General features: G+C 42.9%; 1 protein-coding gene across 2 annotated transcripts in view; it reads right to left on the reverse strand.

Moving 5' to 3' along the window:
• LOC128665781 (spectrin beta chain, non-erythrocytic 1) overlaps positions 1-21,491 on the reverse strand; it is a 351,315-nt gene that overhangs the window by 87,632 nt on the left and 242,192 nt on the right. For both annotated transcript variants that reach the window (XM_053719978.1, XM_053719979.1), the window contains 2 exons: positions 14,926-15,077; positions 247-420 (listed from right to left, as the gene is read on the reverse strand). In XM_053719978.1, coding sequence (XP_053575953.1) covers positions 247-420; positions 14,926-15,077 — 326 coding nt within the window. The remainder of the gene's footprint in view (positions 1-246; positions 421-14,925; positions 15,078-21,491) is intronic.

Raw genomic sequence — 21,491 nt, forward strand, 5'->3', positions numbered from 1 at the left:
GAGAGAGAGAGAGAGAGAGAGAGAGTGTGTATGTGTGTATATATAGTATATGTAGAGAGAGAGAGAGAGAGAGAGAGAGTGTGTATGTGTGTATATATAGTATATGTAGAGAGAGAGAGAGAGAGAGAGAGAGAGAGTGTATGTGTGTATATATAGTATATGTAGAGAGAGAGAGAGAGAGAGAGAGAGAGAGTTTGTGTGCATATATATAGAAATTAAAAAAACCCACATGTACACAGTTGTTACCTGGAACCTTAAGATAATCGTCCAGATCAATCCGAGCGTCAGCCTGTGGTTCCCGTCTACAATATCGTGTGACCCCATATTCTCCAAATGCACCTTCTGCTCCTTCAGAAACTGTAAGGCTTTGTCTACATTCTCCAAGCAGTGGATGCGCATACGGCCCTTGGTGGGTTTGGGCTGCAAAGTTATAAATAAAATGTCATGATTTGCAATTAGGTTTTTTCCTCCCAACCACCTCAATAGAATAACAGAATCTATCCATCCATCTATCTATCTATATACACACACACTGTATATATTTATATATATATATATATTATACACACACACACACACTGTATATATATATTATACACACACACACTGTATATAAACATGTATAAATAAATGCGTTACACGTTAATTGGACCATCTGTGTGTGAGCCTCTGTTTTGATACTTTGTTTCAGCTTGTTTCTACATATTAGATATTGAGAAGTTATTACTGAGTGCTGCAATCCCCTACTTTAAATACAGCATCTCGTATAGCTCTGCTGTGTGCTACATATATTTACTCATATAAATATACTAGAACTTAATAAAATATTTGGGGTCTGCACCAGGACCTGGTTTAACTAGCGCTATCCAGGTTTATATTTGTATCAGGCAATATACCCAAAAGTGGAAATATGGGAGCCTGACTGCTATATTTCTCTCCCTAAACTTTCAATTAATTCATTTATTTAACAAAAGGAATATAAGAGAGGATTCTCACTTTTCCGTTCTTTGGGATTGAGACAATATTGTAGTAGTATACAGTTTAATAAGTATACTCTTACTTCTCTTTTGTGAAGCTGAAAGCATTGTTGATAAACAGAGAATTATGGCATTCACCCTCTCAGATGAGGTCTGGGAAGCAGAGCTGAAAGAATCTCTTACCAATACAAATTTAGAAAGCAGTGAATTAGAAACTAATGTGTTCAATGCTTTTAAAAAATATAAGAATTGTATTGTAAAACAGGTAAAGGTAAGAGCAGAGAATTCAAGCTTAGCCAACTATGTGGAGAAAAAAATAGTCCCTAGAGGGTTAAGACTTTTCTTAGACCCATGTTTCAATGCTAGAGAGGAGGAAGGAGGCTTAGAATTTTTGGATGAATGGAATGAAAAATTATCTTCATGTGCGCTTGGAATGATAGAGATGTTAATTAAAAGGAATGATAAAAGATTGGAAAAAATAAAAGAAGATGTAGAGTCAGCATTACAAATTGTTAATAAGTTTGATCATGATCCGAACTTTGAAAAACTAAATGAAGAGACTAAAATACATATTTCTAGATTGCAAGCAGAAATCAAAGTTAGGAAGTGCAGAAAACTGCATCGGGATCAGGAAGATTATCATAACAAAAAAGTCTATGTATATAAATTTGATAGAGGTTCTTATGATTCAGGGACAGATATGTCAGATATAGAAAATGAAGATAGATCTTCAAAAAACGAAGGAGGCCCTGGGTCACAAACCACAGGCCAGGGCAATCTAGGAAGAGACGAGGGGGGAGGAAGAGGAGCAGAAAAAACAAAGAACATAGCAACCGAAGAGAGGAGATATCCCCAGCGAGAACAGAGAGGGAGAGGGGGCAATATGAGACAAAGGCAAGGGAACAGAGGGAGGCCACGAAGGAGACCCTATCAGGGCTATTAATCCCGACTGCATCTAAAGATGAGTTACAGATTATCAATCTTTCCTCATTTAAATTAAAACTTACACATATTGAAGTTCTAAGAAAAGGTTTATCCTTTAGTCCTACTAATAAACTAAATAAGTTCGATTTCATTAAAGATTTACATCTCTTTGCGAGAAAACTAGTGTTACACCATATAATGCACCAATCATCTGAAAATAAGAAAGACGAAGAGGCAATATTAGCCCTCAAATCCCTTTTGGATGACAATGAGTCCACAAATATTTCTGAGAATACAGGAATATTTAGATCTAATTTAAAGACAAAATCCACCTATATGCCTTCTATAGCACAGGTACCTGCTGTCTCCATGTTTGTTAAAGCGGTAGAAAAGGAGATTGAACAGTTACCTGAAGAGAGGATTTTGTCTGATAATTTAACTTCAGGTCAAAGAATGGCGTTAAAAGAACTAACCCAAGCAAAAGGGATAGTGTTTAAGCCAGTGGACAAGGGCGGTAACCTAGTTTTGCTGGATGAAACTTTCTATCTAAATGAATCAAAAAGACAACTGTTGGACAGAACTCAGTATGAAAAACTACCTAAAAATCCTTTGTCAAATATGAAATTGAAGTTGTATCATATTTTACAGGGAGCCAAAATGGAAGGTCTCATTTCCCCAGAGGAGTTCAAGTTTTTAAATCCGGTGTGTCCAGTGATGCCTACCTTTTATACTATCCCGAAAATTCACAAAAATAAGTCTCACCCACCAGGGAGACCAATAGTATCGGGAATAGGAGGCATCAGTGAACACATTGGACAATATGTAGATTTCTTTTTAAGACCGTTCCTACTATCCCTGCCCTCTTATGTTAAGGATACCCCAGATCTCCTTCGGAAAATTGATGACATATCTGTCTCAACCGACACTATTCTTGTATCACTTGACGTTGAAAGTCTCTATTCCTCTATACCTCATGAGGTGGGGATTGGTGCAAGTGAACACTTTTTGAGATCTAGAGGCTCAGAAAGCAATAATCATACTGACTTTGTCATTAAGCTGTTAAGGTTTATCCTTGAGAACAATGTGTTTGAATTTGATGGCTCAATTTATAGACAGGTCAGGGGGACAGCAATGGGAGCCGTGTGTGCACCCACATACGCGTGTCTACACTTGGGGGCATGGGAGCTGGACATCTTTGAAAAGTTTGGAGAGGTGTTTAGTTCCCATGTGTCCCTTTGGCTTAGATATGTGGACGACATCCTTATGTTTTGGGATGGCCCCCTGGCCTGTCTGGTTGAATTTATTGACTCATTAAATATAAATGACCGGAACATTCTGCTGACACATGTATTCAGTGTGAAAGAATTACCTTTCCTGGATATTTGTATCAAAAAAGAAGGAAATAAAATAACCACTGAAAACCATCGGAAGAACACAGCAACAAACAGTTTATTAGAAGCTTCCAGTAGCCACCCGGAATCACTCAAAAGAGGCATTCCCTTTGGACAACTGCTGAGACTGAAGAGAAATTGTTCTTCAAAAACAAAATTTGAGCATCACGCTCAAATTATGTGTGAAAAATTCATTGAAAGAGGATATTCGAACAAGTTAATTAAATTCACCCTTAACAAAGTTCGGAAATTGAATAGAAATGATCTCCTTTATACAAATAAAGTCAGGGCTACAACAGATAGCAACACAAGATTCATAACTACATTTAATTGCCAATGGCAGACTTTGAGAGACATCTTGTCTCGACACTGGCACTTGCTGTCATTTGATGAAAAAATTGCCGGACAAGTGGGTCAAAGACCCCTTTTGACCGCAAAAAAAATCTCCTAACTTAAAAGAGAAGTTAGTTAAAAGCAGATTTGTGAGGTCAGAACCCACAACTAACTGGTTAACTAAATATCAACAAGTTAAAGGCAGTTTCCCATGTGGACATTGTGTGTATTGTCCATACATGCTGAAGTGTAAAACTTTTTCGGCAAATACAAACAATAACTTTGAAATAAGGTGTTTTTCTAATTGTAACACAGTAGGAGTAGTGTATCTCTTACAATGCTCCTGTCCCCTGTTCTATGTTGGAAAAACAAAACGGATGTTCAAGGACAGGGTACAGGAGCATAGAGATGACATACTCTATGAAAGAGATACGAGTGTTGCTAGACATTTCAAAGATGCACACAATAGCAGCACTGTATCTTTAAAATTTGTTGGTATTGATCAAGGACTGACAAGTGGCAGAGGAGGGGACAATAATAAATGTCTTCTAAAAAAAGAAGCCAGGTGGACTTATGTGTTAAAAACAGTGTCCCCTTTTGGCTTAAACGAAATAATTGAATTTAGGTCTTTCCTGGGTTAAAAACATGAATAACGTGACAAATCAACCTAGGTAGTCCTAAAAAGCAATAAAAACAACTTGTAAGACGATTCCTTTTTCATTTCTATCATTCCTTAAAAAGCCTAAGCACAAACATGAAGAAAATAATGTTCGTCCAGATTATTTTTAATACCTCAAAACGAGTTATGTAAAGTTATTGCATTAGAGGTGTTTTAAATTAGAAAAAATTAAAATAAATTAATTGAAGGCTCAGCACCACTTGGTCCTTTTGATAGTGTTTAAATTCATTTGTTTAATCTCCTTTTCTTTAGTCTGTTAAACTTTGCGTAAACAAGGTAAATAGCAATGTTTGGTCCTGTGTATACATGCAAGGAAATCTCAATAGTGGTGATGTTAAATGACCTATCCTATTGGCTGGTGTGTATACGCCTTAACCGCTCCTGTAACATTGGCAACAGATTTAAATGAATGGAGAGTTCACCTGTGACTGACAGTCCTGACGAGGCCCTGACGCAAAGCATTGTGGGGAGAAACGCGCGTCGACACAGTCATTTGAAAGTTTTAGCGGCAGTAAGCAAGTACCTGGATTGGTGTTGATCAATAACACTTTGTTTCTGGAAAAAGGTCGGCAGAGGCGAATGAAAGTGGATCTACCCAGTATTAAGTCTCAAAGTGCAGATTGCACAAACGAAGGTGTTAAGAAACGGGACGAGTGATCTGGGTGAGACAGAAGCCGGATGCCAAGTCCTGGCTCACTTCATATGGTATGCTTCAAGTCAGTGCCTAAAGAAACCAAAACCCGGTCTGTGCTGCCTGGAACCTATCCTTACTTGGAAGAGGTTGTATACGTTTTTCTTTATCCTTTATTGCCGCAATTTGGAAAAAGCCTGATGTTTTTATCAAACAATCATGGTTCATAAGTGCTGACATAGGAGGACGCTTTTACCTCGAATCTGTCAGCTGTTTCTCCACTAACAGTACCTATTTTGGATGAACTCAGTTGTTGCTATTTTGCCAATAAGATAATTTTACATAACCGACACAAGATTTGTGGAACTTTTGTTTTATTTGGGACATTTTGTTTCAAATCCAATTTGTTTCCTGATGTTATGTTTTGTTTTATTGAATCATTTTTTTGCAAACATTGAGATTGTCATTTATGTACCTTGCACTCATGAGTTTAGGTATTGAATCAGGTCTCCACTGCAGTGGCATATTTAGGTTTAGGTTAAACATGTGTAAATAAATGCGTTACACTTTAATTGGACCATCTGTGTGTGAGCCTTTGTTTTGATACTTTGTTTCAGCTTGTTTCTACATATTAGATATTGAGAAGTTATTACTGAGTGCTGCAATCCCCTACTTTAAATACAGCATCTCGTATAGCTCTGCTGTGTGCTACATATATTTACTCATATAAATATACTAGAACTTAATATATATATAAATATATATATATATAATACACACACACTGTATATATATATTATACACACACACACACTGTATATATATATATATATATATATATATATATATATATATATATATTATACACACACTGTATATATATATATATATATATATATATATATATATATATATATATATATATATTATACACACACTGTATATATATATATATATATATATATATATATATTATACACACACTGTATATATATATATATATATATATATATATATATATATATTATATAGACACACACTGTATATATATATATATATATATATATATATATATATTATACACACACACACACTTTATATATATATATATATATATATATATATATATTATACACACACACACTGTATATATATATATTATATAGACACACACACTGTATATATATATTATATAGACACACACACACTGTATATATATATATATTATATACACACACTGTATATATATATATATATATATATATATATATATATATATATTATACACACACACACACACACTGTATATATATATATATTATATAGACACACACTGTATATATATATATATATATATATATATATATTATACACACACTGTATATATATATATATATATATATATATATATATATAAATAATACACACACACACTGTATATATATATTATATTATATATAGACACATTTGTTGCATTTACCTGAATACAATAAACAAGCAGCCCTTTAACAAAATAACAAAGAGTTGATTTGCTCATACAGTACAAATGGTTACTCTAAAGGCAGGAACAGGATTTACTGCAGGCCAGAGAGGTTTATTCAATAACTATTTATCAATGTCCTTGTCACAATTCCTAATGACTCCCTTAAAAGGGACGTTCCAGCCAAAACCGGAGTCCACATGGCTGCATTCCAGTTTTAAACAGAAGCATTTGTGTAAAATACAGGTATTAGCAAAGATGCTTCTAATAAAAGCTATAGCGGTATCAAAAGTGTATTTAAGTATGCACCGTGCACCAGCATTTTATACACAGCACTTGCTCAGAGAGCCTAAGGTGATTGTACCATCTGGTAATGACTCAATTTGTTAATTGCTGACATTTTATGAACCCCACTGTCGCTCTGAGCAGTTGCAGTATTTGAAATGCTGGTGCACTGACAATATTTAGATATGCCTCACATGCACATGCAGAAACGCATGTTAACACTAAACCGGTGATAGCTTTTACTAGAAGCATTTTGCCAACACATGTATATTGCAGATATGTTTCTATTCACAGATGTAATTCATTTATGTGCATTTACATTGTGACCGGAACCAATTAATAAGTTTATATATTTAGCCAGTGAGCAGAATCATCTCAGGATTAACCTCAGAAAATAAATGCCCTATAAGCTGGCATATTCTCTTATTTAACGTGACACTAGATACAGACAGATCTCATTGAATAATGCCGCTTTGTCAAACTGATTTCCTTGTCTTATGAATGACATCAGCCCTGTCCTTATGGGTGTGGTATGAATATACACTATGGTCTCACACATGTGCAGTAGGAGAAAGATTACCCTGCACATCTTTCCCCTCTTGTCTTTTAATGAGGTCCGTACCTATGTATTTATCAATTCATTATATAAACAACATTCTGATCACACACCAGCAGCGTACAGAATGTTTACATTAATACAGAGTTTTACTTATAACATCATTTGAAGCACCAGGAGTTTACATGATTTAGTTTACAGATAATGTCATTTATGGTGGTGCTTCCCCTATGAGTCTCCAGCACCTTCCGTCAGTCTGAAAACATCGGTGTGTTTGGTCTATTTGTCTGTCCCATTTGTGATGTCTGACCCAAGGGGCCACTGGGGTTACTGCCAGGGGAAGGGCTGAATAGTTATTATAAAAAGGAATAGGAACTATAAAAACAGAATTTATGCTTACCTGATAAATTACTTTCTCCAACGGTGTGTCCGGTTCACGGCGTCATCCTTACTTGTGGGAATATCTCTTCCCCAACAGGAAATGGCAAAGAGTCCCAGCAAAAGCTGGCCATATAGTCCCTCCTAGGCTCCGCCCACCCCAGTCATTCGACCGACGAACAGGAGGAAAAAACAGGAGAAACTATAGGGTGCCGTGGTGACTGTAGTTAGAGAAAATAATTCATCAAACCTGATTAAAAAAACCAGGGCGGGCCGTGGACCGGACACACCGTTGGAGAAAGTAATTTATCAGGTAAGCATAAATTCTGTGTTCTCCAACATTGGTGTGTCCGGTCCACGGCGTCATCCTTACTTGTGGGAACCAATACCAAAGCTTTAGGACACGGATGAAGGGAGGGAGCAAATCAGATTACCTAAACGGAAGGCACCACGGCTTGCAAAACCTTTCTCCCAAAAATAGCCTCCGAAGAAGCAAAAGTATCAAATTTGTAAAATTTGGCAAAAGTGTGCAGTGAAGACCAAGTCGCTGCCTTACATATCTGATCAACAGAAGCCTCGTTCTTGAAGACCCATGTGGAAGCCACAGCCCTAGTAGAGTGAGCTGTGATTCTTTCAGGGGGCTGCCGTCCGGCAGCCTCGTAAGCCAATAGGATGATGCTTTTAAGCCAAAAGGAAAGAGAGGTAGAAGTCGCTTTTTGACCTCTCCTCTTACCAGAATAGACGACAAACAGAGAAGATGTTTGTGTGAAATCCTTTGTAGCTTCTAAATAGAATTTTAGAGCACGGACTACGTCCAAATTGTGCAACAAACGTTCCTTCTTTGAAACTGGATTCGGACACAAAGAAGGTACAACTATCTCCTGGTTAATATTTTTGTTAGAAACAACCTTTGGAAGAAAACCAGGCTTAGTACGCAAAACTACCTTATCTGCATGGAACACCAGATAGGGTGGAGAACACTGCAAAGCAGATAACTCAGAAACTCTTCTAGCAGAAGAAATAGCAACCAAAAACAAAACTTTCCAAGATAACAACTTAATATCTATGGAATGTAGAGGTTCAAACGGAACCCCTTGAAGAACTGAAAGAACTAGATTTAAACTCCAGGGAGGAGTCAAAAGGTCTGTAAACAGGCTTGATCCTAACCAGAGCCTGAACAAATGCTTGAACATCTGGCACAGCTGCCAGTCGTTTGTGTAATAAGACAGATAAAGCAGAAATCTGTCCCTTTAGAGAACTCGCTGATAATCCTTTATCCAAACCTTCTTGTAGAAAGGAAAGGATCTTAGGAATTTTGACCTTATTCCATAAGAATCCCTTGGATTCACACCAGCAGATATATTTTTTCCATATTTTATGGTAAATTTTTCTAGTTACCGGTTTTCTGGCTTGAACTAGAGTATCTATCACAGAATCTGAAAACCCACGCTTTGATAGAATCAAGCGTTCAGTTTCCAAGCCGTCAGCTGGAGGGAGACCAGATTTGGATGTTCGAATGGACCCTTTACAAGAAGATCCTGTCTCAGAGGTAGCTTCCATGGTGGAACCGATGACATATTCACCAGGTCTGCATACCAAGTCCTGCGTGGCCACGCAGGGGCTATCAAAATCACTGGAGCCCTCTCCTGCTTGATCCTGGCTACCAGCCTGGGAATGAGAGGAAACGGTGGAAACACATAGGCTAGGTTGAAGGTCCAAGGCGCTACTAATGCATCCACTAGAGTCGCCTTGGGATCCCTGGATCTGGACCCGTAGCAAGGAACCTTGAAGTTCTGACGAGACGCCATCAGATCCATGTCTGGAATGCCCCATAATTGAGTCAACTGGGCAAAGATCTCCGGGTGGAGTTCCCACTCCCCCGGATGGAAAGTCTGACGACTCAGGTAATCCGCTTCCCAGTTTTCCACACCTGGGATGTGGATCGCAGATAGGTGGCAGGAGTGATCCTCCGCCCATTGTATTATTTTGGTCACTTCTTTCATCGTCAGGGAACTCCTTGTTCCCCCCTGATGATTGATATAAGCAACAGTCGTCATGTTGTCTGATTGGAATCTTATGAATCTGGCCTTTGCTAGCTGAGGCCAAGCCCTGAGAGCATTGAATATCGCTCTCAGTTCCAGAATGTTTATCGGGAGAAGAGACTCTTCCCGAGACCATAGTCCCTGAGCTTTCAGGGATTCCCAGACCGCACCCCAGCCCACTAGACTGGCGTCGGTCGTGACGATGACCCACTCTGGTCTGCGGAAGCTCATTCCCTGGGATAGGTGGTCCAGGGTTAGCCACCAACGGAGTGAATCTCTGGTCTTCTGATCTACTTGAATCACTGGAGACAAGTCTGTATAGTCCCCATTCCACTGTTTCAGCATGCACAGTTGTAATGGTCTTAGATGAATTCGCGCAAAAGGAACTATGTCCACTGCTGCAACCATCAACCCTACTACTTCCATGCACTGAGCTACGGAAGGACGAGGAATAGAATGAAGAACTTGACAAGTGTTTAGAAGTTTTGACTTTCTGACTTCTGTCAGGAAAATCCTCATTTCTAAAGAATCTATTATTGTTCCCAAGAAAGGAACTCTTGTTGACGGAGACATGGAACTTTTTTCTATGTTCACCTTCCATCCGTGAGATCTGAGAAAGGCCAGAACGATGTCTGTATGAGCCTTTGCCTTTGAAAGAGACGACGCTTGTATTAGAATGTCGTCCAAGTATGGTACTACTGCAATGCCCCTCGGTCTTAGAACCGCTAGAAGGGAAAATCCTTGGAGCAGTGGCTAACCCGAATGGGAGGGCCACAAACTGGTAATGTTTGTCCAGAAAGGCGAACCTTAGGAACGGATGATGTTCTTTGTGGATAGGGATATGTAGATACGCATCCTTTAGATCCACGGTAGTCATAAATTGACCTTCCTGGATTGTAGGTAGAATAGTTCGAATGGTTTCCATTTTGAACGATGGTACTCTGAGAAATTTGTTTAGGATTTTTAAATCCAGAATTGGTCTGAAGGTTCCCTCTTTTTTGGGAACTATGAACAGATTTGAGTAAAATCCCATTCCTTGTTCCGCCATTGGAAATGGGTGTATCACTCCCATTTTTAACAGGTCTTCTACACAATGTAAGAATGCCTGTCTCTTTATTTGGTTTGAGGATAAGTGAGATATGTGGAACCTTCCCCTTGGGGGTAGTTCCTTGAATTCCAGGAGATAACCCTGAGAAACTATTTCTAGCGTCCAGGGATCCTGAACATCTCTTGCCCAAGCCTGAGCAAAGAGAGAGAGTCTGCCCCCTACTAGATCCGGTCCCGGATCGGGGGCTACTCCTTCATGCTGTTTTGTTAGCAGCAGCAGGCTTCTTGGCCTGCTTACCCTTGTTCCAGCCTTGCATCGGTTTCCAGGCTGGTTTGGTTTGTGAAGCGTTACTCTCTTGTTTAGAGGATGCAGAGTTAGAGGTCGGTCCGTTCCTGAAATTGCAAAAGGAACGAAAATTAGACTTATTCTTGGCTTTGAAAGGTCTATCTTGTGGAAGGGCGTGGCCCTTTCCCCCAGTGATGTCAGAAATAATCTCTTTCAATTCTGGCCCAAAGAGAGTTTTACCCTTGAAGGGGATATTAAGTAATTTTGTCTTGGAAGATACATCCGCTGACCAAGACTTTAGCCAAAGCGCTCTGCGCGCCACAATTGCAAACCCTGAATTTTTCGCCGCTAATCTAGCTAATTGCAAAGCGGCATCTAAAATAAAAGAATTAGCCAACTTGAGTGCGTGAACTCTGTCCATAACCTCCTCATACGGAGTCTCTCTACTGAGGGACTTTTCCAGTTCCTCGAACCAGAACCACGCTGCTGTAGTGACAGGAACAATGCACGAAATGGGTTGCAGGAGTTAACCTTGCTGTACAAAAATCTTTTTAAGCAAACCCTCCAATTTTTTATCCATAGGATCTTTGAAAGCACAATTATCCTCGATAGGGATAGTAGTGCGTTTGTTTAGAGTAGAAACTGCCCCCTCGACCTTAGGGACGGTCTGCCATAAGTCCTTTCTGGGGTCGACCATAGGAAATAATTTTTTAAATATAGGAGGGGGAACAAAAGGTATGCCGGGCCTCTCCCACTCCTTATTCACTATGTCCGCCACCCGCTTGGGTATAGGAAAAGCGTCGGGGTGCACCGGAACCTCTAGGAACTTGTCCATCTTGCATAATTTTTCTGGAATGACCAAGTTGTCACAATCATCCAGAGTAGATAACACCTCCTTAAGCAGTGTGCGGAGATGCTCTAATTTAAATTTAAATGTCACAACATCAGGTTCAGCCTGTTGAGAAATTCTACCTGAATCTGAAATTTCCCCATCTGACAAAACCTCCCTCATGGCCCCTTCAGATTGGTGTGAGGGTATGACAGAACAATTATCATCAGCGTCCTCTTGCTCTTCAGTGTTTAAAACAGAGCAATCGCGCTTTCTCTGATATGCAGGCATTTTGGATAAAATATTTGCTATGGAGTTATCCATTACATCCGTCAATTGTTGCATGGTAATAAGCATTGGTGCGCTAGAAGTACTAGGGGCCTCCTGCGTGGGCAAAACTGGTGTAGACACAGAAGGAGATGATGTAGAACCATGTCTACTCCCTTCATCTGAGGAATCATCTTGGGCAATTTCATTATCTGTGGCAGTACTGTCCTTACTTTGTTTGGACGCTATGGCACAATTATCACACAATTTTGAAGGGGGAGACACATTGGCTTTCATACATATAGAACATAGCTTATCTGAAGGTGCAGACATGTTAAACAGGCTTAAACTTGTCAATAAAGTACAAAAAAACCGTTTTAAACAAAACGCTACTGTCACTTTAAATTTTAAACAGTGCACACTTTATTACTGAATATGTGAAAAAGTATGAAGAAATTGTTAAAAAATTACCAAATTTTCACCACAGTGTCTTAAAGCATTCAAGGTATTGCACACCAATTTTCAAAGCTTTAACCCTTAAATTAAAGAAACCGGAGCCGGTTACAGTTTTAACCCCTCTACAGTCCCAGCTACAGCCTTTGCTGCGACATTACCAAACCCAGAGGGGAATACGATACCAAATGAAGCCTTTTAGGAAGTTTTCCAACTACTTTGGGATCCTCACACATGCGTCTGCATGTCTGCTCTCAAAAAGTAACTGCGCAGTAATGGTGCAAAAATGATAGGGACATATTCATATGACAGAGCACATAAACATCCGGAAAAGGCTCTGTGCCTGAAAACAATGTGAAAAGTTGTTTATAGTTAAAGGGAACCTACAATGCTCTTCCCTAATGCTCCTAATGATCCATTAAACTGATGTGGTTACTTCCTGCCAATGCTCACTGGATGACCGTTACTTCCTGCCAATGCTCATTGGATGACCGTTACATCCTGCCAATGCTCACTGGATGACCGTTACTTCCTGCCAATGCTCTCTGGATGACCGTTACTTCCTGCCAATGCTCTCTGGATGACCGTTACTTCTTGCCAATACTTACTGGATGACAGTTACTTCCTGCAAATGCTCACTGGATGGCCATTACTTCCTGCCAATACTCACTGGATGGCCATTACTTCCTGCCAATACTCACTGGATGGCCATTACTTCCTGCCAATACTCACTGGATGACAGTTACTTCCTGCCAATGCTCACTGGATGACAGTTACTTCCTGCCAATGCTCACTGGATGACAGTTACTTCCTGCCAATGCTCACTGGATGACAGTTACTTCCTGCCAATGCTCACTGGATGATCGTTACTTCCTGCCAATGCTCACTGGATGACCGTTACTTCCTGCCAATACTCACTGGATGGCTGTTACTTCCTGCCAATGCTCATTGGATGGCCATTATTTCCTGCCAATGCTCATTGGATGACCGTTACTTCCTGCCAATGCTCATTGGATGACCGTTACTTCCTGCCAATGCTCACTGGATGACCGTTACTTCCTGCCAATGCTCATTGGATGGCCATTACTTCCTGCCAATGCTCATTGGATGGCCATTACTTCCTGCCAATGCTCATTGGATGACTGTTACTTCCTGCCAATGCTCACTGGATGATAAAATACTGTTTATATAGCACTATAAAGGACATATTCATATGACAGAGCACATAAACATCTGGAAAAGGCTCTGTGCCTGAAAACAATGTGAAAAGCTGTTTATAGTTAAAGGGAACCTACGATGCTCTTCCCTAATGCTCCTAATGAACCATTAAACTGATGTGGTTACTTCCTGCCAATGCTCATTGGATGGCCATTACTTCCTGCCAATGCTCATTGGATGACCGTTACTTCCTGCCAATGCTCACTGGATGACCGTTACTTCCTGCCAATGCTCATTGGATGACCGTTACTTCCTGCCAATGCTCACTGGATGACCGTTACTTCCTGCCAATGCTCACTGGATGACCGTTACTTCCTGCCAATACTCACTGGATGGCCATTACTTCCTGCCAATGCTCATTGGATGACAGTTACTTCCTGCCAATATTTATTGGATGACAGTTACTTCCTGCCAATGCGCACTGGATGACAGTTACTTCCTGCCAATCTTTATTGGATGACAGTTACTTCCTGCCAATGCGCACTGGATGACAGTTACTTCCTGCCAATTGTCATGTTTAAAAGCTGCTCTTCCATATCAGTGATAAACATTTTGATACAGAGTCCCTTTAAAGAACACAACACAAACAAACCTTGTCTCTCAAGCGATTAAAAGCAGCGAATACTAGTTACTGTTACCCCATTTAAGCATGACTTTCCCATGATATGTTTGATTCTGCAGATTAAATACTTTGCTGTATACTATATTTATTAGGTTTGTGCATTATTTTGTTATTGAAACAAATGCTGAAAACAGCCTCCGTCTGTGGAACTCAGCTCATTCCGGAGTAAAAGTGCAAATACAGATATTTGTGCTTTACAATAAATCAGGCGAATCCGTAGGGTTGCCACCCGTCCCTTAAAATACAGAACACTTATAAGTTACACATGCTGCAGGGTGTGCAGGGAGGAATATGAATAGTGCTGTCCAGAAACACAATACATGTTCCTCCCTGCACACCCTGCAGCATGTGTAACTCATAAGTGTCCAGGAAAACATGGCTGAGGTGGCAACCTTAGGCGAAAGTCCCATACGAATAACAACATTACCCACATAGCTCTTATATATATTGTAACATGTATCAGTAATATCCCCAGAGTGCACCCTAAAGATTCCAGACCCTGCAACATGCTTTTCAATCCTACTCACCAGCTGCTCCCCAGACAGCACTTCCAGGAGTCGGATCAGCATCCGCCCGTCCCTCAGGTCATTGTACAGGTCAGAAATCCTACAAGTGACCCTTGCCAGGTGAGAATTTACCCATTTTGTAAAGGTCTTCTTCTGTACCGCCTCACGTTCATCTGAGGGAGAGAAAGCACAATGAATATTAGTGATACCGCTTTACGCTAACCGTATGACGTGTCTGCATGCTGAGCTGATGAGATTGTATGCTCAGTATCTGTGTTTTACTACAACTAGCAATCTGTTTGGAGAGAAGCTTTTGCTGACAACAGAATGTGCGTTGTATAATATTTCATTATAAGCAGCAAAACATCTTTACTTTGCATTCATGTTATTTATTTTGCCCCTTTCCCCTGCCATTTCCTGTAATATAACAGCATCTAGTGAAGCTAGAATGTATCCTACAAAATTTAGAACCACGATCCTGCTACATGCCGTGCAGTGATTGCTTGGCCAGACCAGCAGCTAGTTTATATCGGTTACTAATAGACAACATCAGAGGAAAGACGATAAGCATAATCAAGAGGATTTTTAAGGGGTGTATCCCTGCGATGAATAACAATGCATATTTTGCTACCAAAATGACAGTTTAAATGTTTATAAACAATGCAGCACTAATTATATATACTGTGCATATATAAAAACATTTATTGTGTGTGCAGACTTTGTGTAATGCAGCACTTAAATACCGATATATACTGTGTATATATAAAAACATTTATTGTGTGTGCAGACTTTGTGTAATGCAGCACTTAAATACCGATATATACTGTGCATATATAAACATTTATTGTGTGTGCAGACCTTATGTAATACAGCACTTAATTACTGATATATACTGTACATATATAAACAGTTATTGTGTGTACAGACCTTTTGTAATGCAGCATTTAATTACTGATATATACAGTGCATATAAAAACATTTATTGTGTGTGCAGACTTTGTGTAATGCAGCACTTAATTACTGATATATACTTTGCATATATAAACATGTATTGCGTGTGCAGACCTTTTGTAATAAAGCACTTAATTACTGATATATACTGTGCACATATAAACATATATTGAGTGGCTCCTGTAAGCGGTGCAAAGCTTAGCTGGAGGGAGCTTTGACCGCGGAGCACAATGTAGGCTGAGGTTGAGAGGAAGTGGGGGAGGAGCTGCAAGGTGATAAAGCCTTGCGGTTGAGCGGGAAAGCCAGCAGTTGTTGTTAGTAAAAGTTGGTGAAGCATCTGCAGCTGTTGGCTTTCTCGCTCAGCCTGCGTTATGGCTGATATGGAAGACTTGTTCCGGCGGCTGAAGGAGGCTGCAGAATCGAAGGGACCTACCTGGCTATCTGAGCAGGTCCAAGCATTGCTGGGGGCTCCGGTAGAGGCTGTGGCGGTGCAGGAGCGGTCGGTTCCCAGGAAGAGGTCCACCAGGCAATCCAGGCCTCCATCGCGTCTCAGCCCTGAGGTCAGCAGGAGGGCGTCGTCGACAAGGAGATCCGGTCCGGTTCCGGTTAGGAGGAGTGCGGAGGCAGCGGTATTGGCGGGTCCGGCGGGTGTGGGTCCAGTGCCGATGACGTCATCACCCGGTGTGAGCGGCAGTGATCCGGAGCGGAGGTCCGTTGCTGGCCTGGCCACTAAATCTGGAGGTAGGGGTAAGGTGGCTCACGGCCTGGCAGGGCCTGATCTGGGGGGAGAGGGGCCTTCTGGGAGGTGCCGTGACGGACAGGGTGGCTCCCTGGTTCCTGGTAGTGGGGAAGCAGTGAGCAGTGGTAGTGAGGGAGAGGAGGGACAGGCCACGACAGCATTGGTGGTTGGTGGTCCCAAGGTCAGGCAGAGTGAGTTAGGCCTGGGTTCTCTCCAGCTTAGTCCTAGGTGTCCTAGCCAGTTTAGTGGGGGTGATGTGAGTTGGGCAGTGAGGCCACAAGGGGGGGGGCTTGTTGATCTGGAGTATGGGTCTGGGGAGGAATGTGAGGAGTTGGAGCTGGGCCCTGGGGAGATGGACTTATTTTTAAACTCCTCTGATGAGGAGTGTGTTCCTCCCTCCCCTGGGTCCTCCAGTAGGAATGTTAGCCGTTTTGGGGGGTCAGCTGAGAGGGTTTCTGTGGGTCCTAGGCCTGTGTCTGTTCACCATGCTGTGGGGGGAGGGGGTACGGCCAGGTTCAGGGAGGAGGTTGGGGTGTGTGGCTCACATGTTAGCTTTTCTCTTCCAGAGCATAGCCCATCTGAACGACGGCCAGGGCCTCAACCTGGCCCATCTTTGAGGGAGGATGTCTTCGACGGCCTTGAGGAGGATTTCTCTGGCTTGCACGGCTCCTGGACGGATTCTATTCGTTTGGAGCCTGATGACGGTCCACAGCAGGATGTGCGGCCTGTTGGGCATAAGGAGGTGAGGTGTGGTGTCTCGGGCGGGGTTTCAGAGCTGGCAAGGGAACAGAGTGGGGCCCGGGTGTATACGGCGGCCACTCAAGGGGGTATAGGTGCCAGGGGTCGGCCACATAGGCCAGGAGGACGGGGAGTTGTACATAGGGAGGGGTCAAGAAGACGGCCTGTGGTGGACGTTGATTGGCCTGGTAGTGAGGGTGGGGGAGCTCCCAAGAGGGGTAGGGGAGTTGGTACGGCTCGGAGTAACAGCCGGCAAAGAGGGGGAAGGGGTAGCGGACCTTTTCCTCCCCTGGATATGTATTCACGTTCTACTGTTTTTCAGGATCAACCACGGCAGTTGGCACAACAGGGACGGCCAGCTGTCACTTCTACTGGAGGTGGTCGAGAGATTACGGGGCAACGCAGCAGCGGGCTCCAGGCAACTTTCAGCGGTCCTTCAGGCATCAGGACTACGGAGAGCACTTCAGCAGGTGAGAAAGGGTTGTTGAATGTGGGGGGGAGTGATGTTACATTGTGTGGTGTTAGGAGTGTGGATTGTGACTCAGTGACAGGGAGTGTAGTGGAGGGATTGAAAGTGTTGTTAGCTAAATTGGAAGGAGTTGGCCCTGCGCAAAGGGTTGGAGTAGAGAGGGCGTGGGTCCCTGTTGACAGGTCGGCGGGTGTATCAGTTGTGGAGAGGGTGGAGGACTGCAGTGTGGCGGTCCCTGGTGTCTCAGGGGGTGGTGGCGCGGTGGTGGCGCAGACTTCCGGGCCTATAGTGGGGTCTTCCGGGCTGGTCTCGAGGCAGGGTGAGGGAGCTGAGTTGAGGGTGGCTGATACAGCAATGTCTCGGTCGTGTCTCTGCTCAATCGGGCCGTTGGGGATGCACTTGACCTCTGAGGTGAAGGAAAAGATATATAAGAGGGAATTTATTGAATTTTTCTCTCTTCTCCCGCTTGAGCAGTCTTTCGAGATCCCGGAGGACTCTAAGAAAGACGTGGCCAAGAAAGAGGAGGAGGAGAGGAAAAAGAGATATCGGAAGTTGCCGAAAACATTTTCTAACTGGTCTCAGGCATTTTTGATATATGCTAATGTGTTTGCGAGTAAATTTCCTGACCAGGGTGCAGCGCTTTTTTGTTATCTTGATGAGGTGTCTTCTGCTCAGCGGACGTATGGGGGTATGGCTTGGTGGTCATACGACGAGCAGTTCAGGCAGCGCTTGTCAGTTAAGCCGGAAATGCGGTGGGACGACCGTGACATGGGGTTGTGGCTAAAAATCATGACGCCTCTAAGATCTTCCCAGTCCTTTCGATCAGGAGCCGGTGGCGCCTCCATCGGGGGATCCCCTGCCACGGTCAGAAAAGGTTGTTGCTTTGCCTATAATGAAAAGTTTTGCAAGTGGGGAGCTGCGTGCAAGTTTAAACACGAGTGTTCAGGGTGTGGGGGGGCACATTCCTATGCGAAGTGTTTCCGTAAGGGTAAACCAAGCGGGGTTGGGGACGCGTCTGACAAAGGGGGCGACCCCGGTGAGACTCGCCGCGATGGAGCCTTGGCTCGCCCTGTACGCTAGGCGGAAGGGTTGTTTTGATAAGGCGGCGTTGCTTTTTCACGGTTTTCAATTTGGCTTTGTGATTCCATCACAAGGGGGTTGTGGGGTTTTTAGGGGTAACTTAAAGTCGGCTCGTTTGTGGCCTGGGGTAGTCGTTGAAAAACTAATGAAGGAGGTTGAGTTAGGTAGAATGGCGGGCCCGTTTGATCGCCCTCCTTTGGTTGATTTGCGGATATCACCTCTTGGGGTGGTTCCTAAGAAGGAGCCTGGTAAATTCAGGCTCATTCATCATTTATCATTTCCAAAAGGGGGATCTGTTAATGATGGCATTCCTCAGGAGTTGTCGTCTGTTAAGTACGCGTCGTTTGATCAAGCGGTTAACCTAGTCAGGGAAGCTGGTGCCGCTGCTTTACTGGCTAAAGTAGACATTGAGGCAGCTTTCAGACTGCTACCTGTGCACCCGACTTCGCAGCATCTGTTGGGTTGTTGCGTGGATGGTGCCTACTATGTGGATTTGTGTTTGCCCATGGGGTGTTCCATATCCTGCTCGCTGTTTGAGCAGTTTAGCACTTTTCTGGAGTGGGTTGTTTCTGAACGGGCGGGCCTTTCGTCATTGGTGCATTATCTTGACGATTTTTTGTTTGTGGGTCCGGCGGGTTCAGAGGATTGTATACTCTTACGGGATGTCTGTTATCAGGTTGCGGCCGATTTCGGTGTGCCCATTGCATTTGAAAAGTCTGAGGGGCCGGTGACATCCCTTGAGTTTTTGGGCATTACCATTGACTCTGTGGCCAAGGAATGTAGATTGCCTAGGGATAAGGTTTCTGATTTGGTGGAGGTCATTGACCGTTCGTTGTTATTGAAGAAGGTTACGCTTCGAGAGGTGCAATCCCTGGTGGGAAAGCTGAATTTCGCGTGTCGAATTATTCCTATGGGGAGGGTTTTCTGTAGGAGATTATCTTTAGCTACGGCTGGTGTGAATAAGCCGCATCATTTTGTTCGGCTTTCCAGGGAGCTTAAGGATGATTTGAGGGTTTGGAGACAATTTCTGTTAGGTTTTAATGGCTCAGCGTTAATTCAGGCAGTGAGGGTCTCTAATGAGGAGCTGGGTTTGGTGACAGATTCGGCCGGTGGTTGTGGTTTCGGTGCTTATTTCCTGGGCAGATGGTGTGCAGCTCGGTGGCCCGAGGAATGGTTTTCCTTGGGTCTGGTGAAGAATTTGGTGTTTCTGGAGTTGTTCCCTATTGTGGTTGCCCTGTTTGTCTGGGAGGGAGAGTTGAGGAATCGGGCCGTTGTTTTTTCTTCAGACAATATGGGAGTTGTGTATGCATTGAATACACTGACGGCTACGTCTCTGCCTGTGTTGAGATTGTTGCGTTTGCTTGTCCTGAAATGTTTGCGAATGAATGTTTGCCTGAAGGCCAAACATATTCCTGGTGTCTGTAATTCAATAGCAGACTCCCTCTCTCGGTTTCAGTGGCAGCGTTTCCGGGAATTGGTACCACATGCAGACGAGGAGGGATGCCCGTGTCCGAGTTTCTTGTGGCGACTTGGGGTGGAGGACTGGCTGGACTGGTGAAGAACTCATTGGCACCAGGTACTTGGGCAGCTTATTCAAGAGTGTGGTTGGAGTGGGAGACTAGGTTGTTGTCCCAGGGTTTACGTGAAGGGGAGGTTGATGGTACTGGTGCGTTGCTTGACTGGATGTGGGAATGGGGTGTTTCTCAGTTGTCACATTCCGCTATGGACAGGCGTTTGGCGGCATTAGCTTTCCGCTTCAAACTCTTGGGTCTGGGAGATATTACCAAAGGTTTTTGTGTTCGTCAGGTGCTGAAGGGCTTGAAGAAAGGGTTGGGTGGTCCCTTCCCTGACCATAGGCGACCTATTACTTTTTCGCTGTTGCAGCAGGTGTATATGGTGTTACCTTTGGTGTGTTTGTCTGATTTTGAGGTGTGTTTGTTTAGGGTGGCGTTTTTTCTGGCTTTCTTTGGAGCCTTTCGTATTTCGGAGTTGGTTAGTAAGAATTTGGTTTCTATGGGGGGTTTGGCTTTTTCGGATGTGGCGTTGTTTGATTACAAGGTGGAGATATTTTTGAGGAGGAGTAAGACTGACCAGCTGGGTAAGGGCAGAACGGTGGTCCTTTTTCCGAGTGGTCTGGAAGTGTGTCCTTGGCGATGTTTGTTTGAGTATTTTCAGGTACGTCCGGTTATGGGGGGTTCGTTGTTGGTTCATGTTGATGGTAGGCCGTTGTCGCAATTCCAATTTCGGGCGGTTCTTAACAAATCATTGTGCAGGTTGGGTTTTAATAGCAGGGATTTTGGGTCACATTCCTTCCGCATAGGGGCGGCAACTGAGGCTTCGGTGAGGGGTTTATCTGATTCAGTGGTTAAAGGCATTGGCCGGTGGTGTTCCGCCCGCTATCGCCGGTATGTTCGCCCTGATTTAGGAGTTTAGGCTGGTGGTGTTGTTATTCTCTTCTTTGTGTTTTAGGTGTCGATCGTTTGTGGCTTGTTGGCCATTCTTTCATTTATTGGGCTCGAAGAGCGGCTGCAGCCAAAGTGGATGGATTGCAGTTGGGTATCCCTAAGTCGAGATGTGAGGTCAAATGGTTTGGTGTCAGGGGGCTACGTT

This window comes from Bombina bombina, chromosome 7 (assembly GCF_027579735.1).
Source record: "Bombina bombina isolate aBomBom1 chromosome 7, aBomBom1.pri, whole genome shotgun sequence".
Taxonomy (NCBI): domain Eukaryota; kingdom Metazoa; phylum Chordata; class Amphibia; order Anura; family Bombinatoridae; genus Bombina; species Bombina bombina.